Raw genomic sequence first — 21,412 nt, 5'->3', positions numbered from 1 at the left:
TATTTGGACGTTACAAGTGTCTTCGGGAATTCAGTTCAAACAGTTAGAATAATGAATATCCAATGTGAATGGAATCAAACAGCAAACATTATTTGAATAATATTCGAAATTTCGAATATCTGGACACTCCTAGTTTTTTTTTTTTTATACTCTGAGAAGGGCAGCTAAACGCAGTACCTTCTTACGAATCATGCCAACAGGCCACTTGGTAAACAATAATTTAATGCTTCCTTATGACAATGAGCGTTAGCCTAGAATCAACGGAATGGTCAGTTTCTGCCATTTATCGTGAGAGGGGGAATGAAAGATAGTAAAAAGAAACAAGCAACCTCTGCACTTCCTATTAACTGCGCACCGTGAGCTATACTATGTATGTACACTGTTGGCTTTGTCTCGTGTTGCTCAGAAGTTTGGCTTGTACTTCTTCACCTCCACCATGAGATGGTGAATGTTCAACAGTTCCGAGCGAACTGTGAGCTGCTTGAAGGGTGCTTGGCTGAGCACCTTCTGGAACCGGTGGTAGTACTGAATTAGCTGCATCAGTGCGGCCTGCAGTGCAAAAGAACAATGGAAGTTTTGAACTGCAGACACCGGTTAGCAGTAGGATAGCTAAGCACAGATCAACTTTTATGTGCATGTTCAACTATCAATGCTTTAAATGTGCCAACCTAGACCAGCAGACATTTTCACATCGTGCTTATGCCAAAGTGCAGCTGTCAATGACTGGGTGACGTAATACAATGACTATACTGGCAGACAACTTTTCTTGGCAATGAAAGGAAAGCTACAGGGGCGGTGCTTCTGCACCTATACCACTACGCAAAGTAGTCCAGTATGTCATGCGTTCTGTACCACTGTGAAAAGCGATCGCTGTGTGCAATCAGCGTTTTATATCGACGCAGACGCCACTTGGCATTTGAGATACACATGAAAAATTAGACTTTCTCATGAGTTCAAAAACGCGAAGTGACAACATGCAACAAATGAAGGCTCTATTTTCCATATTACAGCTTGAAAATAAGGACACAAGTGCAGGACTACATTCGGTAGCGGTAGTATACGCGCAATATGGCTCTGTAGCCTTCGCTGATGTTGCCACGAAAAGTTGTCCGCGAGTATAAGAAGGACTCAATGGCAAGCAAGACTGTTGCCAATGGAGCAGCTCACAGACCTGCAAGATGTTGGTTCCATTCTTGAAATTCGTAAAGGTCTGCATGATGTCTTGGTTGATGTCATCGATGGCCTTCTTCCAGCCCGAGTTGAACGAGCGTATCAGCATGACAACTTTTTCTAAAAAAAAAAAAAAAAAAAAGCAAAGATGAAAGAACAAACACAGCTAAGCACAGACACAAACTATTATGAAGCGCATTAGTTGACATTACCCATCATGAAGAGGCACAAATACAGACCCCCCGAACGGCCAATTTGCTCAGCTTCCCATTTTGTGAAATGCACCAGTTCATAATGTACATTTCAATTCGCAAACTAAAACTGGACACCTTAGCTAACTAATGCGCAGACCCTCAAAATTGTTGTCCGTCATTTGCGCGAAATCAGTGTCATTTTGGTTTACACGCTTTCATCGAAGTGAGCACGACAAGAGGTCTTGACAAGGACAAGTCCCCTGCCGCTGATCAGTCTCATCAGCCTAGTTATGCAAACATCTGCATCAGGCATGCACTGAACGAGATCTGGGTGCACTCACTCTCTTCCTTCTGCATCTGGTCGGCCTGGCCCCTCTCTTGGAGGAGCTCGCACTCCTTGACAAAGCCGATCATGCCACCGAAATGGGGAGCCAGGATCTCCTCCACGTACTCCTGTGTGCGTGCCTGAAGCAGCTCCTTGAAGCTCTCGGTCTCCTTGGAGTCCTCTTTCGTCCGCTCCTGCGCAAGAACGACAATGCTCAGTCCCAAGTCACTCGCGGAAGAATAGAAAACAGAAGTGTGGCAGTTAGGGCTAGTTGGTATGACATGATGGTTATAGCGCGAGAACAGAACGACGACAAAGACGTGTCTTTCTTGTCTCTTTGTCGTCGTTCTGTTCTCGCACTGTAGCTATCATAAAGAAAACAGGCCACAAATAGCACGCATGCAGAATCCCTAGAATACACTATATATTCTTGGCTATTCCTTGACTTGTACACACAGTAGGCAGTGAGGCAGACTGCTGCATATGCAAATGAGAACAGTAGACATACTTTTTAGACAGGTAGTGGCCAAAAAACAAGCCGGCTGCTTGGGTTAATTCCTGTTCCTTGAATCTAAACCAAATATCAATGTAGTAAAGCTGTTTTTTTTTCTGCGACCACTTTTTTAAAAACCAAGCCGAACTGGCACAAAGAAGCCAAATTTAGCATCCCCGCAATGCAGTTGTTCTCAGGTTGTGTACTATGCGCATAACTACAACTTGTGGCTGCAATGTTACGTTGCACGACGTAACCATTATTTGGACCTCTCTGTGCATTCAATATTTGACATGCTATCCCTTGTTTGCAAGTGGCCACAGTGCACTGGGGCCACTGGTCGCAGAGATGTGTCATTCTACTCATCCACTGGTCAACAGGTTCAGTTCTGCAATGCCTTCTATGTAGTAATTAACTCCATATTTTGTGACATAAAAATAGGTATACATAAACTTGATGCTAACCTGCATTTTTTTATAGGTGACACATCACTTAATTCACTAAGCCTATTGTAATGTAGCCTGTCATGTGTGAAAAGTTCCTACAATGCGCTCGCCTACCATACTGCCTTTGTCATCTTTTCTAATGTATCAACAATCTTTGGTTTGTTTCCGGCAAGGTATACATACACTGCAGTTGTAACGAAACATAGAGATCTTGCTCTTTTGCAATCATTTGTAAGCTTTTTTCTGGTCATTACAAAATATTACAGGCTTTTATAAAAGTGATATGGAAGTAAAATTTTTTGCTGCTTATAGTGTGCACACAGGCTCTTCAAACTGCAGGACGGCGCCTACTTTGAAACAAAAAAAGTCTACTAATATGACCACAAAACCTCAATATTACCTGATCACTGTAATTACACAGTACAGTCACAGTAGCATTATATTTTGTAAGATGCACAATTTAAAGGAAGTGAATGTGGTGCATAACAATAAATAACATGCACTGTGTAGTGGCAGTGCTTGCACAGCTCACCAGCAGCACACTCAGCATCATGTCGTAATTGTTGATGAGAAAAATGAGTTGCTCCTTCCTCCCTTGAAATTCCGCAGCCATCTTTAAAATGAAGTTCTCAACTTCGCCTTGCAGGGACGCCAGCAGCGCAGCCACGCGATCGCTGGGGAAGTTCTCGTTGATGCTGACTATGGCGGCCGAGAACTCAGCATACCTCCTCGTAATCTGAAAATGACAAAGCTATTTTTTAGTGTGTTTACCGCCAACTAATGTAAACAGTGACTGATGTGATTGAGAGTCTGTTTGTCGAGTAGACCATCAAATAACACAAACAGGGGTTGACACTAACATAATGCGGCCGCATGTCGATGCTCCCTAGTTTCTGAGGGTCACAGTCCTTGATGCTCTGTATGTTGAGCTTGAGAATGTATTCAAACCTTGGGTAGAGATGTTGTAGCAGAGACTCCCAGTACCTGAAATTCGAATGCAGTCAACAATGTTTGGTTGAAAACTACAACTTCATCTAAAGCAACAAATTTATTTCAAACAATTTTAAAACAATGCAACATACTATATTTCTTATACCAGGCTGTACATTGTAGGGCTTTGGTGAAGGTAGGCGTTGCCACTAAATATTGCAAACTTGTTTCAAGATATAATTTGCCACTCAAAATCACGAATGCTCTCACACACTTATACAGGTATCTTCTCACCAATAAAAAATATATATATATAAAGGTTGCACAGCTTTTTTTTTTTTAAATGTTACACACACTTTGGAAGTTTATACTGTTGCTCTTTGCATGGCGGTGTTATATGCTTTCAGCAACAAAGAAATTAATTTCAAATGCGTTCCATATACTACAACGTGCTTATTACACAGTATTTACAGTGAACTTCTGATAGTGCCTCATATCTAAAAAATGGGCATTTAACGTGAGCCATTGTTTTTAGTTTAACTTTATAGGCACAAAAGTTTGTGCTGGTCATTCGTGCAGCGCGAGAACATGTTCCACAGTTGCAACCACGACTGGTCATTTTTTCTGAATACTTGAACAAAGCACGGTTGAGCTGTCAGTAAAAGAAGAGTAGGTATGCAGTGCCGTTGATGTTGACTAGGGTATTGCAAAAGGCGCAGGCTTGTGCCTCACTGACAGGACTTGTCAAGGTGAAAGGAGAAAGCCTGGACGGCTGGGTGAAAATAAGAACATCGAAATCTAAATTACCATTAGTAGCTGTAGAAATAACCAGTGATCCTTTACGTCTACACTACTTCTAATGACAAATGTTAACTTAAATAATTAAATTCAGGCATTTTAAATGCTGAATTCATCACATGCCATAGAAGAGTGGAATAATTTTGACCAGCTGTGCCTTTTTGTGTAAATTTCGATTAAAGTAAACGGGTGTTCCTGCATTCTGTTCCTCTCGATATGTGTCCAACATGGCGGGTAATCAAACCCATGCCATAGTGCTTAGCAGCGCAGCACCCTAGGTGCTATGCCTCCCCGAGCGCTATAAAATATTTATTTACTACTTGCCTGTCCAGTGCAGGTACAGATCTCTCGTGCATCAGTAGCTGGAACCGGTGTATTATGTGAATGCACAGGAACAGAGCTATGGAGTCGTAGCAGTCTTGAACGTACAGCTCCACATGTTTCTGAAAGCAAACAAGAAAGAAAAATGCCCATGTTAAAGTAAGAATTTTTTATAATCAAGGCTGAGTAAGTATTTGACTAATTTTTCTCCTCTATTAAATATGCAAGTGTGAGTCAATAACATAAAATATTATTATGTCTTTTCTCTTGTGTAACACTTCCCCAAAGACTGAATTGATAAAATTTGTAACAGGGAATTGAGCTAAGGTAAGCATGAAGGCCATTATTTTATTGTTTTTAAATGTAGCGTAGTGATTGCAACCTAAATCGAACAAAATAAAGGGGATCAAAAAGAACCTTTTTTTTTTCCTGTAGGATTCAAGCCCACAACCTTCGAATTACATGTCTGATACTGTAGGATTCAAGCCCACAACCTTCGAATTACATGTCTGATACTCCACCAATCGAGCTATCACTTAGTGTGCTTAGCCTCTGGTCTTAAGCGCAACTGACTGGATTCCAAGAGAAGGCAAATGCAGTGATGAAAGCAACACTTTGTTTTTGAAGCAGAAAAAATGCTAGATTAGAGCAGCTATTGGTATTTTTCGAGCAGATGGCAAAATACTCCAAATGAGTACTTAAGTTTAATGCATCATTTAACTCTCTATATACATTAATATTTATTATTTAACACATGGCACATACAATTATCGCTGTGAATTGCAAGAAACATAATTAGGTGGATGGATGGTCTTTGAACACCAAGTAAATTTATTTTCGTATCTTGCGAAAGTAGCCAGCATTGAAATTTTCAAAAATCAAGTAAGCTCAATGGACTAACATTTAAAGTGCTTGTTTTGCGACATAAATGAGGTCAAATCTGATGAAAGTGCTAAATGTAATCAGTCACATATCAACAGTGTTTCAGCAGTGACTAGTATGACTATGAAGTCTAAAATATTAATATTGTGAGCATTGTTTATGCGTCCCATCTTTTCATCTGTACATACTCATCATCACTAGTCAAGCTTAGAAGCTTAGGTTGTGGGGCACATACTCGAGACAATAAAGAAGAGTCTTGAGGGTATTGGACGCCATCTTACAAGTGGTAAAGAGTGCTGCCCGATTCCTGCGTCCTCTCGCGCTCTCGGACAACCCCAGCGTCTTCTAGAACACATCCCTGGAGCTCCGTTCAGGCCGCCGCTTAAACGACCTGTGTTCGGTAATGTCGCAAGCCGACCAGCCTAGCGCAGCAGTTGCGCCACCGCTCCCACCACCAAGAAACCCTTCTCACCTGGTCACCAGCTCTCAAAAGGATCCTCCGCTGTTCGCAGGGCTTCCGGGTGAGGACGTGGAAGACAGACTCGAGGAGTATGACCGCGTGAGTGCCATCAACAACTGGGATGAGCCTGCGAAACTCACCCACGTCGCATTCTACTTGAGCAGCGTCGCAAAAACGTGGTTTTTAAACCACGCTACAGATTTTTTGACATGACCCGCCTTTACGCGTCAGCTCCGCCAGATTTTCGCCAACCCGTCGGTGCGCTCGGATATCGCCAAGAAAAGGCTTGGTGCACGTGTTCAACGCCCCGGCGAGTCTTACACTTCTTACATTGAAGATGTTCTCGCCCTTTGCCGCCGCATCGACAACCATATGGCGGAAAACGACCGTGTGCGCCACCTGCTAAAAGGCATTGCGACTGTCGCTTTTAATGCGCTTGTGGTGCAGAATCCCCAGACCGTAGCCGATGTTGTAGCTACCTGTCAGCGCCTCGAGAAGCTTCAAACCACTCGGGTGCAACCTGATACGCCTGATCTCAGCTCTAGTCATGACACAACAGAGCTGCGTGCATTGATCCGCTCTATCATCCGCGAGGAACTTCATGCACAGGCTTCACCTCGCCCCCTTGATATCCGAACGACGCCACCTGCTACTAGTTTACGCGACGTCGTGAGGGAGGATTTGGCATTAATCACAGGTACACCAGTTCCGAGTTCACATCCCGTGCCCATATCAAGTTATGCTCACGTTGCTGCAACGACACCTGCGCCCCAGCAAAGCCTGGCCTCGATGACAATCTCACCAGTTCCGAGCTCATATCCTGTGGCCATGCCAACTTATGCTCAAGTTGCTGCTAGGACACCTGCACCCCAGCAAAGCCCAATGCAGCTACCAGCGGCCGAATCGCATGGTTCGCTCAACTCACTCACACCGCGACCATCTTCCCAGCCTTACAACGACTGGCGCACTTCGCAGCCGACTTGCTTCTATTGCAGCATCCGTGGTCACATTTCAAGGTTTTGCCGACACCGTCAGCGAGACGAAAGACGAAGCTACGATAACTTTGAACGGGACGACTTCTACCCCACTGGACCACCCTTATCGCTGACTGTATCAGAACAGCACATGTCGGTCGCCGTCTCCGCAGAACTTTGGCTCAGTTGGCAGTTCCCGTTTCTCACGTCGTCGCTCACCTTCACCGATGCGGCGTTCCTCTTCTCCTCTCCGACCTTCTACTTCGATTCCTGACCGCCAACTGGAAAACTAAACAGTGCAGCTTCGGGAGGGAAAGCTGCATCTTTCGAACTGCGTCAAACTCCTCCGGACCGCCCATCGAATGTTTTATTAGTGTACGTTGAAGGTATACAGACAGAGGCACTGGTAGACACAGGTGCATCACTTTCCGTAATTCGCGCAGACTTTTGTGTCCGCTTGAAAAAAGGTAGGACACCATACGATGACCCTCCCCTTCGTTGCGTAGATGGAGTCCCTATTCAGCCTTCAAGTGTTTGCACAGTCCGCGTTTTCATAGATGGCATCCTTCCCCACATTCAGTTTCTTGTACTTCCTTGGTGCACTCACACAGTAATTTTAGGATGGGACTTTCTTTCTTCGGCATCAGCTTTCATATCGTGTCGTCAGCGAGTAATTGAAATGTCAGCTACTGAGAGTTCATCCGATGTCGATCCATACAGCTTCCGTGTCGTTGCTGCCGCCGATTGTTTCATTTCACCAGGAGATGAACAAATTCTCACGATCACTTCGGATACTATAATTAACGGTGACGTGTTCATAGCCCCATCAGTTCACTCCAAACCTGTGGGGCTTACCATAGCACCCGGACTTGTGCGGTTTAACGACAGTAAAGCATTGGTCACCGCTTTGAACCCAACTTCATCGCCAGTGATGCTGCCCCAAGGCACTGCTATGAGCTGCTTCGCTGACAGCGAGCCTTTCTCGCTGGTTCCCCTTCACGCAGAATCAACGCCTTTGTCTGCTACTACTGATATGAAGGCTACCACTGTTGCTTTAAATGACACCATAAGTCCTCACCTCACTGCCGAGCAAAAGAGAGACCTCTTAGACCTTCTCCAAAAGCACAGCCTTTTGTTTGACAAACATTCCAAAGTTCTGGGCTGCACCTCCGTTGCAGAGCACAGCATCGAAACCGAAGGCAGCTCCATTGTACGCCGCCGCCCATACCGTCTGTCTTCGGCGGAACGGCAAATCATTGAGGAAAACGTCACATACATGCTCAAACGGGATATTATTCGACCTTCATCCAGCTCTTGGTCGTCTCCTGTGGTGTTGGTCCGAAAAAAGGATGGCTCTGTCCGCTTTTGTGTTGATTACAGAGCGCTCAATAAGATCACGAAAAAAGACGTATATCCATTGCCATGCATAGATGATGCACTGGACTCCCTACAAGGCACAGAATAATTCTCCAGCCTCGACCTCCGATCCGGGTATTAGCAAATACCTATGCGCGAAGCAGACAAGGAGAAAACAGTGTTTGCGACGCCTGACGGGCTTTACGAATTTAACGTCATGCCTTTTGGCTTATGCAACGCTCCAGCAACATTCGAGCGCATGATAGATACCATCTTACGTGGTCTCAAATAGAAAACCTGTTTATGTTACTTAGACGACATCGTAATTTATTCTTCTACTTTTCCTCAGCACCTTAAGCGTTTGGACGAAGTTCTAACGTGCATTTCGAACGCTGGTCTACAGCTCAATACAAAGAAGTGCCACTTCGCCAGCACATGCATCAAAGTATTGCGTCACCTTGTCAGCAAAGATGGCGTGCGACCCGACCCCGACAAGGTTGCTGCCGTGATTAGTTTCCCCCGTTCGGGCAATCAAAAACAATTGCGAAGTTTCGTGGGCCTGGCGTCTTACTTCCGCCGCTTCATCCGTCACTTTTCTGCCATTGCAGGGCCGTTACACAAGCTTCTGACGTCAGGAACGGCTTTCACGTGGACTGACGAGTGCGAGCGTGCTTTCCAAGCCCTTAAGCGTGCTTTGACATCAGACCCCGTCCTCCGTCACTTCGATGAGAGTGCACCCACTTTCCTGCACACAGATGCCAGTGGTCACGGAATCGATGCTGTCCTCCTCCAGCACGATGAAACATCACGTGAGCGAGTAGTTGTGTATGCCAGCCGCGCACTAACACCTGCGGAGCAGAACTACTCGATAACAGAGCAGGAATGTCTCGCTGTCATTTGGACCATCCAGAAATTTCGACCTTATCTGTATGGACGCCACTTCACTGTGATCACCGACCACCATGCCCTATGCTGGTTGTCCTCGCTGAAGAATTTGTCTGGGCGCCTCGGTCACTGGATACTGCGTTTGCAAGAGTACACTTTTGACGTTGTGTACAGGTCTGGCAAACAGCATCAGGATGCTGACGCTCTCTCTTGCTGCCCTCTGCCACTTTTATCTCCAACCACGAATCCTCAATGCCCCTCAGGTGATCAAGCGGCTTCCTCTTCACCCACGTTATCACCCCTGGCAGTTGCTGGGTCACTATCTTTAAACAGCAGCGCCCAGTTTGCCGCGTGCCAACGTGACGACCCCTACTGTAACCGCATCATCGGATACTTGAATGGCTCGTCTTCTACACGTAATGCCAGACTACGTCGTCAGCTACGGCAGTTCAAGCTAGAGAACAACGTCCTGCAGCGCTATACTTACAATGCGGATGGGCATCGGTGGGTGCCAGTACTTCCCCGTTCGCTGCGAAAACAAGTTCTCGAAGCATTGCACGACGACCCATTAGCTGGACACTTAGGATTCCAAAAGACCTACAACCGCGTTAGGAACCGTTTCTTCCGATCTGGTCTTTTTACCTTTGTGGCTAATTATGTCCCTTCTTGCACTCTTTGTCAACGCCGGAAACGACCAACTTCAGCTCCTGCTGGCCTATTACAACCCATTCTATGTCCTGATGCACCTTTTGTCGTTGTCAGAATAGACCTCATCGGGCCACTTCCCGTAACGCCAGCGGGCCACCGCTGGGTCGTCACAGCTGTCGATTACCTCACACAATACGCGGAGACTGCTCCTCTACGCACTAGCTCTGCATCAGACGTTGCTGCCTTCTTTTTAGAAGCCATTGTGTTGCATCATGGTGCACCTCGCGCGTTATTGAGTGACCAAGGCAAGGCCTTCCTGTCCACAATTCTCGATGAAATCCTAAAAACTTGTGGCACAGTTCATAAGACCACATCCGGTTACCACCCGCAGACAAATGGCCTGACAGAGCGATTCCACCGGACTCTAATCGACATGATATCCATGCACATCGGACCGAACCATGATAACTGGGACAAAATCTTGCCGTTCGTAACACTTGCACACAACACCGCTGTTCAACGAACCACCGGGTATTCACCTTTCTTCCTCAACTATGGTCGTGTGCCGACATTCACCATTGACGCCGCCTCTTTCTTCAATGTAACGACAAAAACGTCCACGACTACGCCAGAACATTTTGTTTCCAGGCTCGCTGAGGCACGGCAACGTGCTCAACTCAACACGGAGGCCAGTCAACAAGACCGCAAGCAACGCTATGACAGCTTCCGTCGAGACGTCACTTTCCGCCCTGGAGATGAAGTATTACTTTTGACGCCTGTTCGCACTCCAGGATTATGTGAAAAGTTTCAGTCACGCTTTCTCGGACCTTACGTTATTTCTGAATGGACATCTCCTGTCAACTACCTTGTCACTCCCGTCGAGGGTTCCTCGGACCGTCGTTACCGTGCCCCCGAGATAGTCCACGTTTCACGTCTTAAACCCTTTGTTCGCCGTACATTTCCCGCCTAAGTCTTGGCCGGGCCGGCCGCTCAAGTGCGCGGGGAAAATAAGTGTGAGCATTGTTTATGCGTCCCATCTTTTCATCTGTACATACTTATCATCACTAGTCAAGCTTAGGTTGTGGGGCACATACTCGAGACAATAAAGAAGAGTCTTGAGGGTACTGGACACCATCTCACAATATATATATAGAGAGAGAGGGAGACAGAGAGAGAGAGAAAACTCTAGTATGTGTAGCATAGTCAATAATCTAGTATACAGCTCTTATACAAGCTGTAAACTAAGTAACAGTATACTGCTTGTTTTCGTTTTCATTTAGGATCGCTGGATGGTGACACGGTTTAACTTCATTGTTTTCAGTTTTCCCAATGCTCTTTCGGAGCAGGTTTTGAGCAGTTACTAACAAATATATCATTTTAAAGCTGCATATTTCTAGCAGTTTGGAGCAGCACTTCCATCACTGCAAATCCGTGAGAGGGAGACAGAAAATTAGGTGGGCAGATAAGATTGAAAAGTTTGCAGGCATATGGTGGCAGCAGAAAGCACAGGACCGGGTCGATTGATGAAACATGCGAGAGGCCTTTGCTCTACAGTGGGCGTAGTCAAGCTGATGAAGATGATGAATCCCTGAGTGTGTAAGCCAGCACTACTCCTTGCCGAGGCAGCAAGTGTGGAACACTTTTTTTTGCCAGACAGTGTCGCACGGCACATGATCGTTGCACGAGGTGGAGATGTAATTCAAAGGTTGTGTGTTCAGATCCGATTCCGCTGGCAGAAAAGGTGATTTTTCTCCCACTTTATATTCCCTTCAATTTAGGTCATAATCATCACGCTACAGTTAAAAACAGCAATATAATGATGCCCACGCTTTCCTTGTTAATTGTCTGTTAGTTTTATTTGTTGTGTCAATAATAAAACAAACCATTTGAACAATGATCCCTCTCTTATACTTTCTCAGAAGCTTAATAATAGTAATAATTGATGGGGTTTAACATCCCATAACCATAATATGATTATGAAAAATACTGTAGAGGAGGGCTCCGGATATTTTGACCACCCTGGGTTCGCTGACGTGCACCTAAATCTACGTACATAGGCCTCAAGCATTCTCCCGTGCATCGAAAATGCGGCCACCGCAGCCTTTCTCAATACTTTGTATGTCGTACCAAAAACATTCACACAACATATTTGGCACCAGATGATGGATCATAAGAAAAGTGCCATATATAACCTAAACAAGTACGCACAAAGCACTAATACTAACATGTTTGAACTTTTGTGCCAGCCAAAAGTTCCTGCAGGATTACTTAAAGCAATTACAACTATATTAAAATTCATGGTACAGTTGGCATGTATTTTGATGCCTGAGTCAAAACATTTCGAAACATTTTTACTGACAAATTACTGTGGAAGTATTTTTTTGTGTGTGTGTAAATATATAAACAGTCAATTATTTCGAAATTTGATTAGTGTGCTTTGCATATTTGCTGTATCAATTGCATGCTTTATATCTACTAAGCCAGGATCAACACAAACCTAACAAAGAGAAAGACTGAATACGCAAGAAATTAGTTATTAACCGCGATTTTGGAAACAGGCACTCAAAATAAGATGCATTTTTTGAAAGTCGAAGAAAGGGCACTAAACCCCGTAACACCCAATACACCAACACAGATCATATCAAAATATAAAAGGTCAAGTTCAGGAAAGTTGACACAAAGCTCTTAATGGTGTTATTACTGAACTAGTTATTTTAATTTAGGCTCATTACACTGTTTCTTTTTTCTTTTAGGAATGTGTTTTTCATGGCAAGATCTAAGTGACATGCTTTATTCTTACTTGACGAGGTGTGTTGGTTATTAGGGTGGACATCTGCATCTGGGAGTGTTGCTTATGCATGATTCAGGGTACATGCTACAAAGACAATGATAGATAAGGACACACACAATAAACAAAATTCCCTGTCTGTGTGTATCTCTCCTGGTCCATCGTCATCTTTACACTTGGCACCTTGGTGTGCTGCTCGTGTTTCTTGAAGTTAGTGAGTGTACTTTTGTGCGCTCGTTAACTGTATGGATAAATAAGCTGCACGTGCGACCTCTGTCAACAAAAGCAGCGAACAGCAACAAACTCACCACAAACATGGTCAGGGTCCTGTTCATGATCGAATTGAAGAGTTCCTGGGCTGCAGGGCCTGTCACCATGAAGAACTCTGTGACAAAGAGGTACTCACGGCAGGCGTTGTCGAGCAGCGCATACTGCTGACTTCTGAAAAGGCTTTCGAAAGGGTACTGAAAGAAAATCCATCGACCATTACTGACAGCCAACACTTACGTGTCATGAAACAGTGAGCATTTCGAAAGAAAAAAAAATGGTAAAAGCACATGCTGAAGGTATGAGGCAAAAAGAAAAATCGCCACCACAAAAAAAATGCACTGTTTTTAATGATGATGTTGTGTGTGAAAAACCTGTCTATACATTTTGGCACAAGAAACATTGTTTTATGCATTGGAAAAGTTTAATCTGTAGGTTCAAAATGCCAGAATAACAATATGAATATGATAAATGCCATGCAAGAAGACTCTGGAATAACACTGACTACCTGGGACTAACATTAACCAATAGATAGTACACAGGAAAATTGATCCTGCAACCTCCTTCTATGTGTTCAAAGTAATACCTTTGTATGCTGCCATCGGCCTTATGAATTCTCTGTTTAATGGTACTATTGCTTCTTGGCTCATTATTGTAACATATACCTTAAAATGGGAAATGTTATGTTTAAAGCAAGACATGAAGCATTTGTGACACAAACAAAGAGAAAGAGAAAAGACATGGGACAAGTTTTACACCGAGGGTCAAGTAGGGAACATATCAGACCTGTGAAAAGGTGTGAACGTATCTCGCTGTTCTCATTGAAACTAGGATAGATACTATAATCTCTTATTTATTGCAGTAAAAAGAATGAGAATACATGGCAAAAAAAGAGAGGGAAGCGTACCCACCCTAACTTCATTCTTCTGTGCAGCATGGGGCACAATGATAGGACTTTCCAGCTCTGTTGTGAGGACGTTGTTACGAGCTCCCAGTGTAAACACAGTGGATCTGTTCTTTAGCGAGGGTTTCGAGCTGAATAGGCGTGGGTTTGAAGTCAAGGCGTACCACTGAGGTTATAAAGAATGAACAAATGAGAATCGGTGCCACCGTTAGCAGGGATAGCTGACCCTGCATCGCAGACTAAGTATAGCATCACAGACTGGGACAACAGAAAGCAACAAATGATACGGAAGAAATGCACTTGCGTGCACTGCACTTAGCAGTCTGTATTAATTACACGGCGAGCATTTTCTTGCTCGCCGTGTAACACAACATGCGTAGTTTGTGTATGTGTTGCTTTAAGAGATTAATAAAACTTGAATAAAATAATGAGACGCAATAAAAACTTGTGCACGTTTTTCTTTAATTTTTTTCCGTGAAATGCTACGAGATGCGGGGCTAATGTGCCAGTGTTTCGCATGCGTTCGTGTACCCGCGGTCAGCGCATGGAGCAGACGAGCGCCGTGGAACGCTCCTACGCGTTTGCGCACTCATTGTGCTCATCTATTCTACCGCGTCTGAGCCAGAGTTTCCAAACCATCCCGCAGAAACAGGTAGAAGACCACAAAATAACGCTGGTCAACAAAACAACGCCGCTCACGTGCTCGGGGGTTCGACTTGTTTGGGCACGTCATGTGCACGTCACCTCTTGCTCAGATGCCGGAGAGGGTGGGGAAGAGATTTGGATTGCGAAGGCTAGGCGGAGGAACGGCAAGGGTTTCGAGCTCGCCTCCTCTCATCCTCGTTTCGCGCCACTTCAAAAAACCTGTTTTCTCCGCTCATGATGAACCAATTCGAAGAATTTTTGTGGCAAAATGTTCCTCATTAGCCAACCAACAACTTCCACTGTCTAACTAAAATTTGGTATGGGGCCTGGTGAGCGGCCCTTTAAGAAGCGAAGTCACTCTTGCAGTAGACACAGACATTTTTCTCTAACTTGTTTGTTTATAAGGCACGAGCTCGCTCCGTTTCAGCTATTGAATTAAAGTGTGCTTCTTCAACTATGTGTGACAATACATATTCAAGACACTCGCTTTTGTCACCGTGCTAACTTCATAGATTAAAAATTTTTTTATATTCTTGGTTTCCGTCTGAAGACATTGCTCAATGTAAGGCGAATTTCTTAATACCTTGTTGGGAACAAGACCAAACACTTTAGACAGGTTTGCAAATTTTAGTGCATCATTTACAGACTGCTCTGTATGAGTACTGGGACATTCAACAGTCTGCAAACTACTGTCACTTCTGTGGAAGCTACAATTGGGCACTGCTCTATCCCAAGGTCTGTAGATGTACACAAAAATTTGTCAACAAGCAGTCTTCAAAAGTCTTCCATGCATTTAGTGCACACCTGTGCTTCCCAATTCAAAGCTCTACTGGGGAAAAAATTGTCAGCAATATGTAGTAAAGAAATGTCCCAAAACAAAAACACGGGTTATTTATATTGGACTAACCTTTGTACTATTGCATAGTCCACCACTCATTAAAGCATGTTCCTAAAAAATTTATAAGCTAACACTGGGTATTTGTTTAAAAATTAATCTCCATACACGATATAGTAAAGAAAAAACACTAGATGCACTAATGTGAGATAAAGCTTTCACAAAAAGGATATCCCTTTTTGTAGTATCTTCTACACCCATCAAGTCATCCTTTTCAGGAACTTCTTCATACTGAAAAAAATATAATGGTAGAACAGATGCTCATTTAAAACTCTACTCACGACATACCAACAAACAATAAAGCGACTTTAATTTCAGATAACTCAAAAGTCATGCATTGCACAGCTAGGTAGAATAAAGACAATTATTGAAATAACAATGCTACAAAATCACAAGATGTTGCCTCGACTTTTTTTTTTTTCAACTTCGACCAATTTGCGAGCTACAACTGCACCTTTCACATGCGTCCAACTGGTCTTAAAGCACTTTCCAATAACTCGAAAACATTTTTAGACTTATGAGTCCCAGACCCTTCGAAAAAAGTTTACATGATTGCGCTCCATCACCTGAAGCTTCATCAGCCGGTTGGTGTACGTCTTGAAGTAGGAGAAGAGGATTTTGCCCATAGTATCCACATACTCGTCGCGGATCTCACGAGCCACTTCCCTCTCGTGCGTCATGAGGAACTGGTAGAAGAACTTGTGCTTCAGCATGGCATTCTGGGGCACCTGGTAGTTTGTCATGGGCTTGCGAAACAAGTACACCTTCTGCAGCAGGTACTCCCGGATTTTTCCTATGGCCTGGAAGAGAAAACAAAGGTGCACTAGCATCCCACAAATGTCAATGTGCGCTAGGCTACCCTAACGCCACTTTCTTTTCCAGCAGAGATAACTTAATATATCACATCCTGTATTGCGTGCCAGTTTCTTTTAGTCTCTACTTTTGACAGCTGGTGCTAAGAAATGCTACGAGTGTGCTGTTCTTGGAATCGGCTTGCATTCTATAATGCCCTTTCTATTGGCAGCTTGCAGAGTGTAGTGATTGTGACATTGTGCTGCCATCTAGATAGATAGATTGTGTTACCCAATCAACAGATTTTAATTGTAATTTAGTGGACTACAATTGCCGTCATCATTGCACTTGCAACATAAATCACCGGATGTAGACATAAGTACATAAGGCAAGTTTGAAAGTAAAATGCGTGGAACACCATGGGCAGCAACCTGCATGATGACATGTTGCTGTCATCATGCACTTAATACTGCTACTATGATTATCAACATATAGCAAAGTGGTTAAAACTTCACAAAGTAGCATGCTGCCTACCTTCAGCTTAAGCTTCTCGAGTATGTCCCTGACGTCTTGGCATGACCTTGAGTCCTTGAAGGACTGCTCCTTGACAAAGGATATCTTGTGGTCTAGAACATACAGCTGTTCCAGAAACTCTTTTTCTGTGACAGGTGTTTCAAGGATGTTTCTGTGGAAAGTAAAACGACCAGTGTGAGAGGGTCAAAATCACAATAGTGTGAAAAGGGTTACGCTTTCTGGAGATGCATGAACAGGTCTCACAGTATCATGCTTTCCGGCACGATGATGTCGTCGACAAACTGACTCAGTTCACCTCGGACAGCCTGCAAACATCGGGAAATCCCGTCAGTAATTGGTGAAGGGGACACGTTCAGACAAGACACTTAAGCTTGCTCACTTCATTTTGCATTTACCTGTCTGTTCTTGAGACGAAGATTCATAGACACCGACTGTTGTTGAAGTGTCAGAATTTCGTGACTAATGCTACCCAAGTCCTCCTGGAATGTCTTCAGCATGTTTTCCATTCGCTGTACAAAAAAAATTTTCAACTCAGCAGCACGAAACATACCACCGTGTTCCTAAGACCGAATGAACTCTCCAAACCTCGAGTATTTGATCACAGGCTGCTATTTGGTTGTGAAGACTGGCGATGTTAACACTTTCCTTGATATCTGTTGGACCAGGTTAAGGGCATGAAGATGCAGTTTCCAAAAATGTACACACAACCACTAAGAAACATTGGTTGGTGATTCAAAGTACGACTCAACACACCGCGAGGGATTGGCCACAAGTCATGTTGTAGAAGAATTTGTGAAAAAAAAAAGGAAATTCTAAAGGGATACTTTGCAGGGAAGCGAAAACAGTAGTGGTGGGTGGTTGCTTTTTAAATTACAAAGAAATTAAGTAGTTAAAAAGTTGAATAACTATACAAACATAAATAAATATATACAACTCGTAATATCTGCATGGCAGTCTCTCCTTTATATTATTAAACACGGCATCACATATACCCCTGTCGCAGGGCCAATTCAGTGCAGACTTAGCAACCGAGAAAAGGATACAATCTTGGATGGAAGCATTTTCGACTTCTTTGAGGTCTTTTTCAACCTGAAGCGAGTACTGCCTGAGGTCCATGCCCTGCACAGTCAAATATATTTACAATGTCAGGTCTAAATACGTTATTTTTGCATACAGTGGAAGGAACGTACCGATTGCAAGGCTTCTTGAATAAATTCATCTTCAAGGTTTTCTTGTATGTGCACTAACAAAGGTTAACAGTGAGTCGTTAGATGACAACACGCACCAAACACGACAGCGAAAAGTTGCGCAGACGAAACTTTGTTTACCATCGACTTCGTCAAATGCTGGGTCGTCCAGCTCGAAGGGATTCTCCAGTACGTTACTGGCGTCACCATTTCCCTCCTGTAATGACGGAAGAAAACAAGGACTTGCGACCAATGCGAGATGCCGATAAATGTGCTGTCCCAAAGATAGAGAATGAGTACGGATTCAGGAAGTGAAACCGTCACTTCAATGTGATGCAAAACCGTTCTATAAGTCGCCACACAAAGAGAAGACACGTAATCACCTCAACATGCTGTTTTAAGGCATCCATTACGTCTTTGTAGGGTTTTGCCAATTATACGGTAACGTTTTAGTCATGAAATTACATGGTTTCGAGCGCTCATAGTAAAAGCTGTACGGCTCTCAGCAGCTGAGCGCGACTGAATCAGTATGACGCAATGCAAACACAGCTTCGTATTGCATTCGGAGATTCCAAGATCTTGACATGAACAAATATTACTCACAATATCCATCATAAACTTATCTTAAAAATGTGTTGTTTTTTGTAGTTTACTACAAAAGTGAAAAAAAAATTGGCTACTTACTTGAATTTTTTCCAACTGACAACCATGGGACCTTGAAGCTGCGGCGCGGCTTCTGTCGACTCCTTTTCAGTCAGAATCGGCATTTAAGATGGTAGGTTGGCTTCACGATCCCATTTTCAATCGGCTTTAATCAGTGCGAGTGACGATCTATTTAGTTATACGAAGAGAGGAAATAATGGTTAATATCACTCGCAACGCATTTCATTTATTTTTTATTCCTCCGAATTCTCCAGCACGCACTCATTTGTATCATGTTCTCCGTTGCAGTCTCTCGTGATTCCTGACAAGTTTCAACACATTCTTCGTGTTTTGAACACGAACATCGATGGAAGGCGTAAGGTGATGTTCGCCCTGACCGCCATCAAGGTATTGTTTTCATTCTTACGTCTCTATTAAAGTTGCAAAAGACAAAAGAATTGGCGGTTGCCTTCTCTGAGCCAAATGCTTTGCCTGCAGGGTGTCGGTCGCCGGTTCTCCAACATGGTGTGCAAAAAGGCCGATGTGGACCTGAACAAGCGGGCCGGAGAGCTTACCGACGAGGAGGTAAGCATATAAAGCATGTTTATTTTTTCATCTTGAACCAAGTGGTAGACGGAGCTGACATGAACAGCGCAAGAAAGCTGCGAAGTCGCAGTAGCGACGAATTAGACATTGACCTCATCAAACTTATAGATTGTAAGTCTTTGACTGCAAAGTGGTGTTGTTTGTAATATTAACGCACCTATTCCCGTACATGTAAACAAGTTGCATGTAAACAAGACGCACATGGTTTATACGCTCCATATCGGGGTTTAGATGGCGTGAAGGCACTGGGCAACTGAGTTGTCGCTATGTCTTTTTGTGCATGAAGAATAAACGATGTTTTAAGTTCCTAGCACTTTGGTGGTCCGGCATGTTCTTCACATGTCATCTCTCTCTTACCCGTGCAGGTGGAGAAGCTCATCACTATCATGTCGAACCCCCGGCAGTACAAGATCCCCGACTGGTTCCTGAACAGGCAGAAGGACATCAAAGACGGCAAGTACAGCCAGGTGACGTCCAACGCTCTCGAGAACAAGCTCCGTGAGGACCTCGAGAGGCTGAAGAAGATCCGTGCCCACCGCGGTCTTCGACACTTCTGGGGGTGCGTTACCAGTAAACGTTTGATTTAACCCCATTTATAGCTTTGGCGTCACCTTTAAAGCATGTGCCATTGTTATGCTGTGACCAGAGTGCTTGATTCTGAAGGCTCTTTTGCATCGCGACCTGGTTGCTGATGCTCGAGTGATTGCGTTCCCTAGTTAGGTTGCTAATGGTCGCTAAATGCCTGCCTCCCTTGGTTGATTCTCACTGCTCAGTCTTCGTCGCACCACTGCTGTCTCAAACCTCTGAACCAAATATGACATCTTTAGGAACATCTTGTTACTTTATTTTGCGGGGAAGTAGCAACACAAACAGACCTGAATTCTGTGTGTCGACTGATAGAGGTCACGTGCATGCATGAGTGTAGGTCATGCAGTCTTTTATGGCATGACTGGTGTTAGTCGACGGTGTTGCCATGCCTTATAGTGTTGAATCCTACTTTGTTTAGCAACTTCACCCATTGTTTGCAAGCTGACATATATGGTAACCATGCTGGAAAGCATAATGGATTGGTGTTCAAAGTGTGGTTATTGATAGTTGTTCAGTCAGCACAGGTAACACATGAATGTTAAAGAAAATGTGTAGTATGTTTTAAAACATGCATGGTTATTTTTCCAGCAGTTACTCATTAAGTGAGCATACACTGAGAATTTGTACTAGTAGTGAATGTAAGCATCATATTTTACATGTGTGATGTTTCCTGAATGACACAGCTGGAACCAAAATTGATCTGCATCTTGGGAGCCTCCTTAGGCCTCCCTGGGCCAGCCTTTATGCATGATGTGTTATAGTTATGATTATAGCTGCAAAAGGTCAGTACACACGTTAGAGCAGTTTATACAACGCAATGCTCGTTCACATGAGACTTCACTGTATGCATAACTGCTTGCACACAATATTTAACGTGAAAATGGTTGCCAGTCACTTCAAAGGAATAGCGCATTTGTTTTACATTAAAACATCCTTGGTTGGCTAAATTAAATGTGACATTCATAACTTTTTTCTTTTCTATGCAGCTTGCGTGTGAGGGGCCAGCACACAAAGACCACTGGCCGGAGGGGAAGGACTGTCGGTGTGTCCAAGAAGAAGAACTAGACTGTCCCCAAATAAAACATTTACAGGCAGTTTCGGTGTTGCTTGTAGTCTGTGCTCGGGTTCTCTCTAACCCAACAGCACCACTAGAAATTAGAACATTGAAGTGCTTAAAAATGGATTGCTTTGAACATGCATCCTTCAACATTGCGGTCATTTAAGGCCCGGATCTGTCACCTCGGCTACTGCCCAGTTTGGTCTTGAAGGGGCTGGGGCAGTGAAAAAGGTAGGAGTGGGGTGTGGGGAGGTGTAGAGGGCAGTTTGTAAAATTGTCAGCAAGTGTTGCCATTTCAAAGATTTGGAAGATGACCTTGCCTATGTCTCGTATATGGGTCACTTCCGAAATAGATTGTGTCAAAATTGTAACCACTTCTACATTAATCTCCAAAGTGGCTAAAATATGGATGAGATTGTAAAATAGTTTTTCCTGGTTATGTTTCAAAGCACGCTGACCACATGGGGTGTCTCACGCAAAAAGTGCTTTAAGACCAGTCATGCCTGTGTAACTCGCAAAAAAACGAGAGAAGAATGTGGGCTGCATGTTGGACCCCCCACAATTTAGGGGGTCCAACATATAGTATACATAATACTAAAACGACGAAGCGCAACAGTTCTCTAAA

At 43.9% G+C, this 21,412-nt stretch overlaps 2 protein-coding genes across 3 annotated transcripts; one reads left to right on the top strand and one right to left on the bottom strand.

The window, feature by feature from the left end:
- Positions 1 to 202: 202 nt before the first annotated feature.
- Positions 203 to 18,423, bottom strand: Vps52 (vacuolar protein sorting 52). Its single transcript, XM_037425299.2, has 18 exons — positions 18,278 to 18,423; positions 18,036 to 18,111; positions 17,898 to 17,950; positions 17,751 to 17,826; positions 17,293 to 17,360; positions 17,103 to 17,216; positions 16,951 to 17,012; positions 16,708 to 16,858; positions 15,948 to 16,181; positions 15,555 to 15,612; positions 13,849 to 13,982; positions 12,979 to 13,134; positions 4,681 to 4,799; positions 3,489 to 3,612; positions 3,161 to 3,364; positions 1,706 to 1,883; positions 1,172 to 1,290; positions 203 to 549 (listed from the first exon to the last, which is right to left on the bottom strand). The coding sequence occupies exons 1-18, from the start codon at positions 18,302 to 18,304 to the stop codon at positions 403 to 405; spliced, it is 2,100 nt and encodes a 699-aa protein (XP_037281196.1). The 5' UTR covers positions 18,305 to 18,423; the 3' UTR covers positions 203 to 402.
- Positions 18,424 to 18,610: 187 nt separating this feature from the next.
- RpS18 (ribosomal protein S18) lies at positions 18,611 to 20,824 on the top strand. Of its 2 annotated transcripts, none has more exons than XM_037425300.2 (5): positions 18,611 to 18,669; positions 18,846 to 18,944; positions 19,035 to 19,121; positions 19,508 to 19,701; positions 20,717 to 20,824. In XM_037425300.2, the coding sequence occupies exons 1-5, from the start codon at positions 18,667 to 18,669 to the stop codon at positions 20,793 to 20,795; spliced, it is 462 nt and encodes a 153-aa protein (XP_037281197.1). In that variant the 5' UTR covers positions 18,611 to 18,666; the 3' UTR covers positions 20,796 to 20,824. The 2 variants fall into 2 exon arrangements, with proteins under 2 accessions (XP_037281197.1, XP_037281198.1); XM_037425301.2 differs by having other exon boundaries at positions 18,646 to 18,756.
- The last annotated feature ends 588 nt before the right edge of the window (positions 20,825 to 21,412 follow it).

The sequence above is a fragment of the Rhipicephalus microplus genome, chromosome 5 (genome assembly GCF_043290135.1).
Source record: "Rhipicephalus microplus isolate Deutch F79 chromosome 5, USDA_Rmic, whole genome shotgun sequence".
NCBI lineage: Eukaryota > Metazoa > Arthropoda > Arachnida > Ixodida > Ixodidae > Rhipicephalus > Rhipicephalus microplus.
This window is presented reverse-complemented; position numbering and strand designations above follow the sequence as displayed.

Excerpts from the sequence above, each read along its gene's own strand:
- RpS18 (XM_037425300.2), top strand. Across the intron at positions 18,945-19,034 it reads TCGCCCTGACCGCCATCAAG|GGTGTCGGTCGCCGGTTCTC; the intron begins GTATTGTTTTCA and ends CTTTGCCTGCAG. Across the intron at positions 19,702-20,716 it reads GGTCTTCGACACTTCTGGGG|CTTGCGTGTGAGGGGCCAGC; the intron begins GTGCGTTACCAG and ends TTTTCTATGCAG.
- Vps52 (XM_037425299.2), bottom strand. The coding sequence starts at position 18,304 with ATGGATGCCTTAAAACAGCATGTTGAG. Across the intron at positions 17,361-17,750 it reads AAATGCTTCCATCCAAGATT|ATATCAAGGAAAGTGTTAAC; the intron begins GTATCCTTTTCT and ends CTGGTCCAACAG. Across the intron at positions 13,983-15,554 it reads AGAAGATACTACAAAAAGGG|GCCTATTCAGCTCGAAACCC; the intron begins ATATCCTTTTTG and ends CTTCAAACCCAC.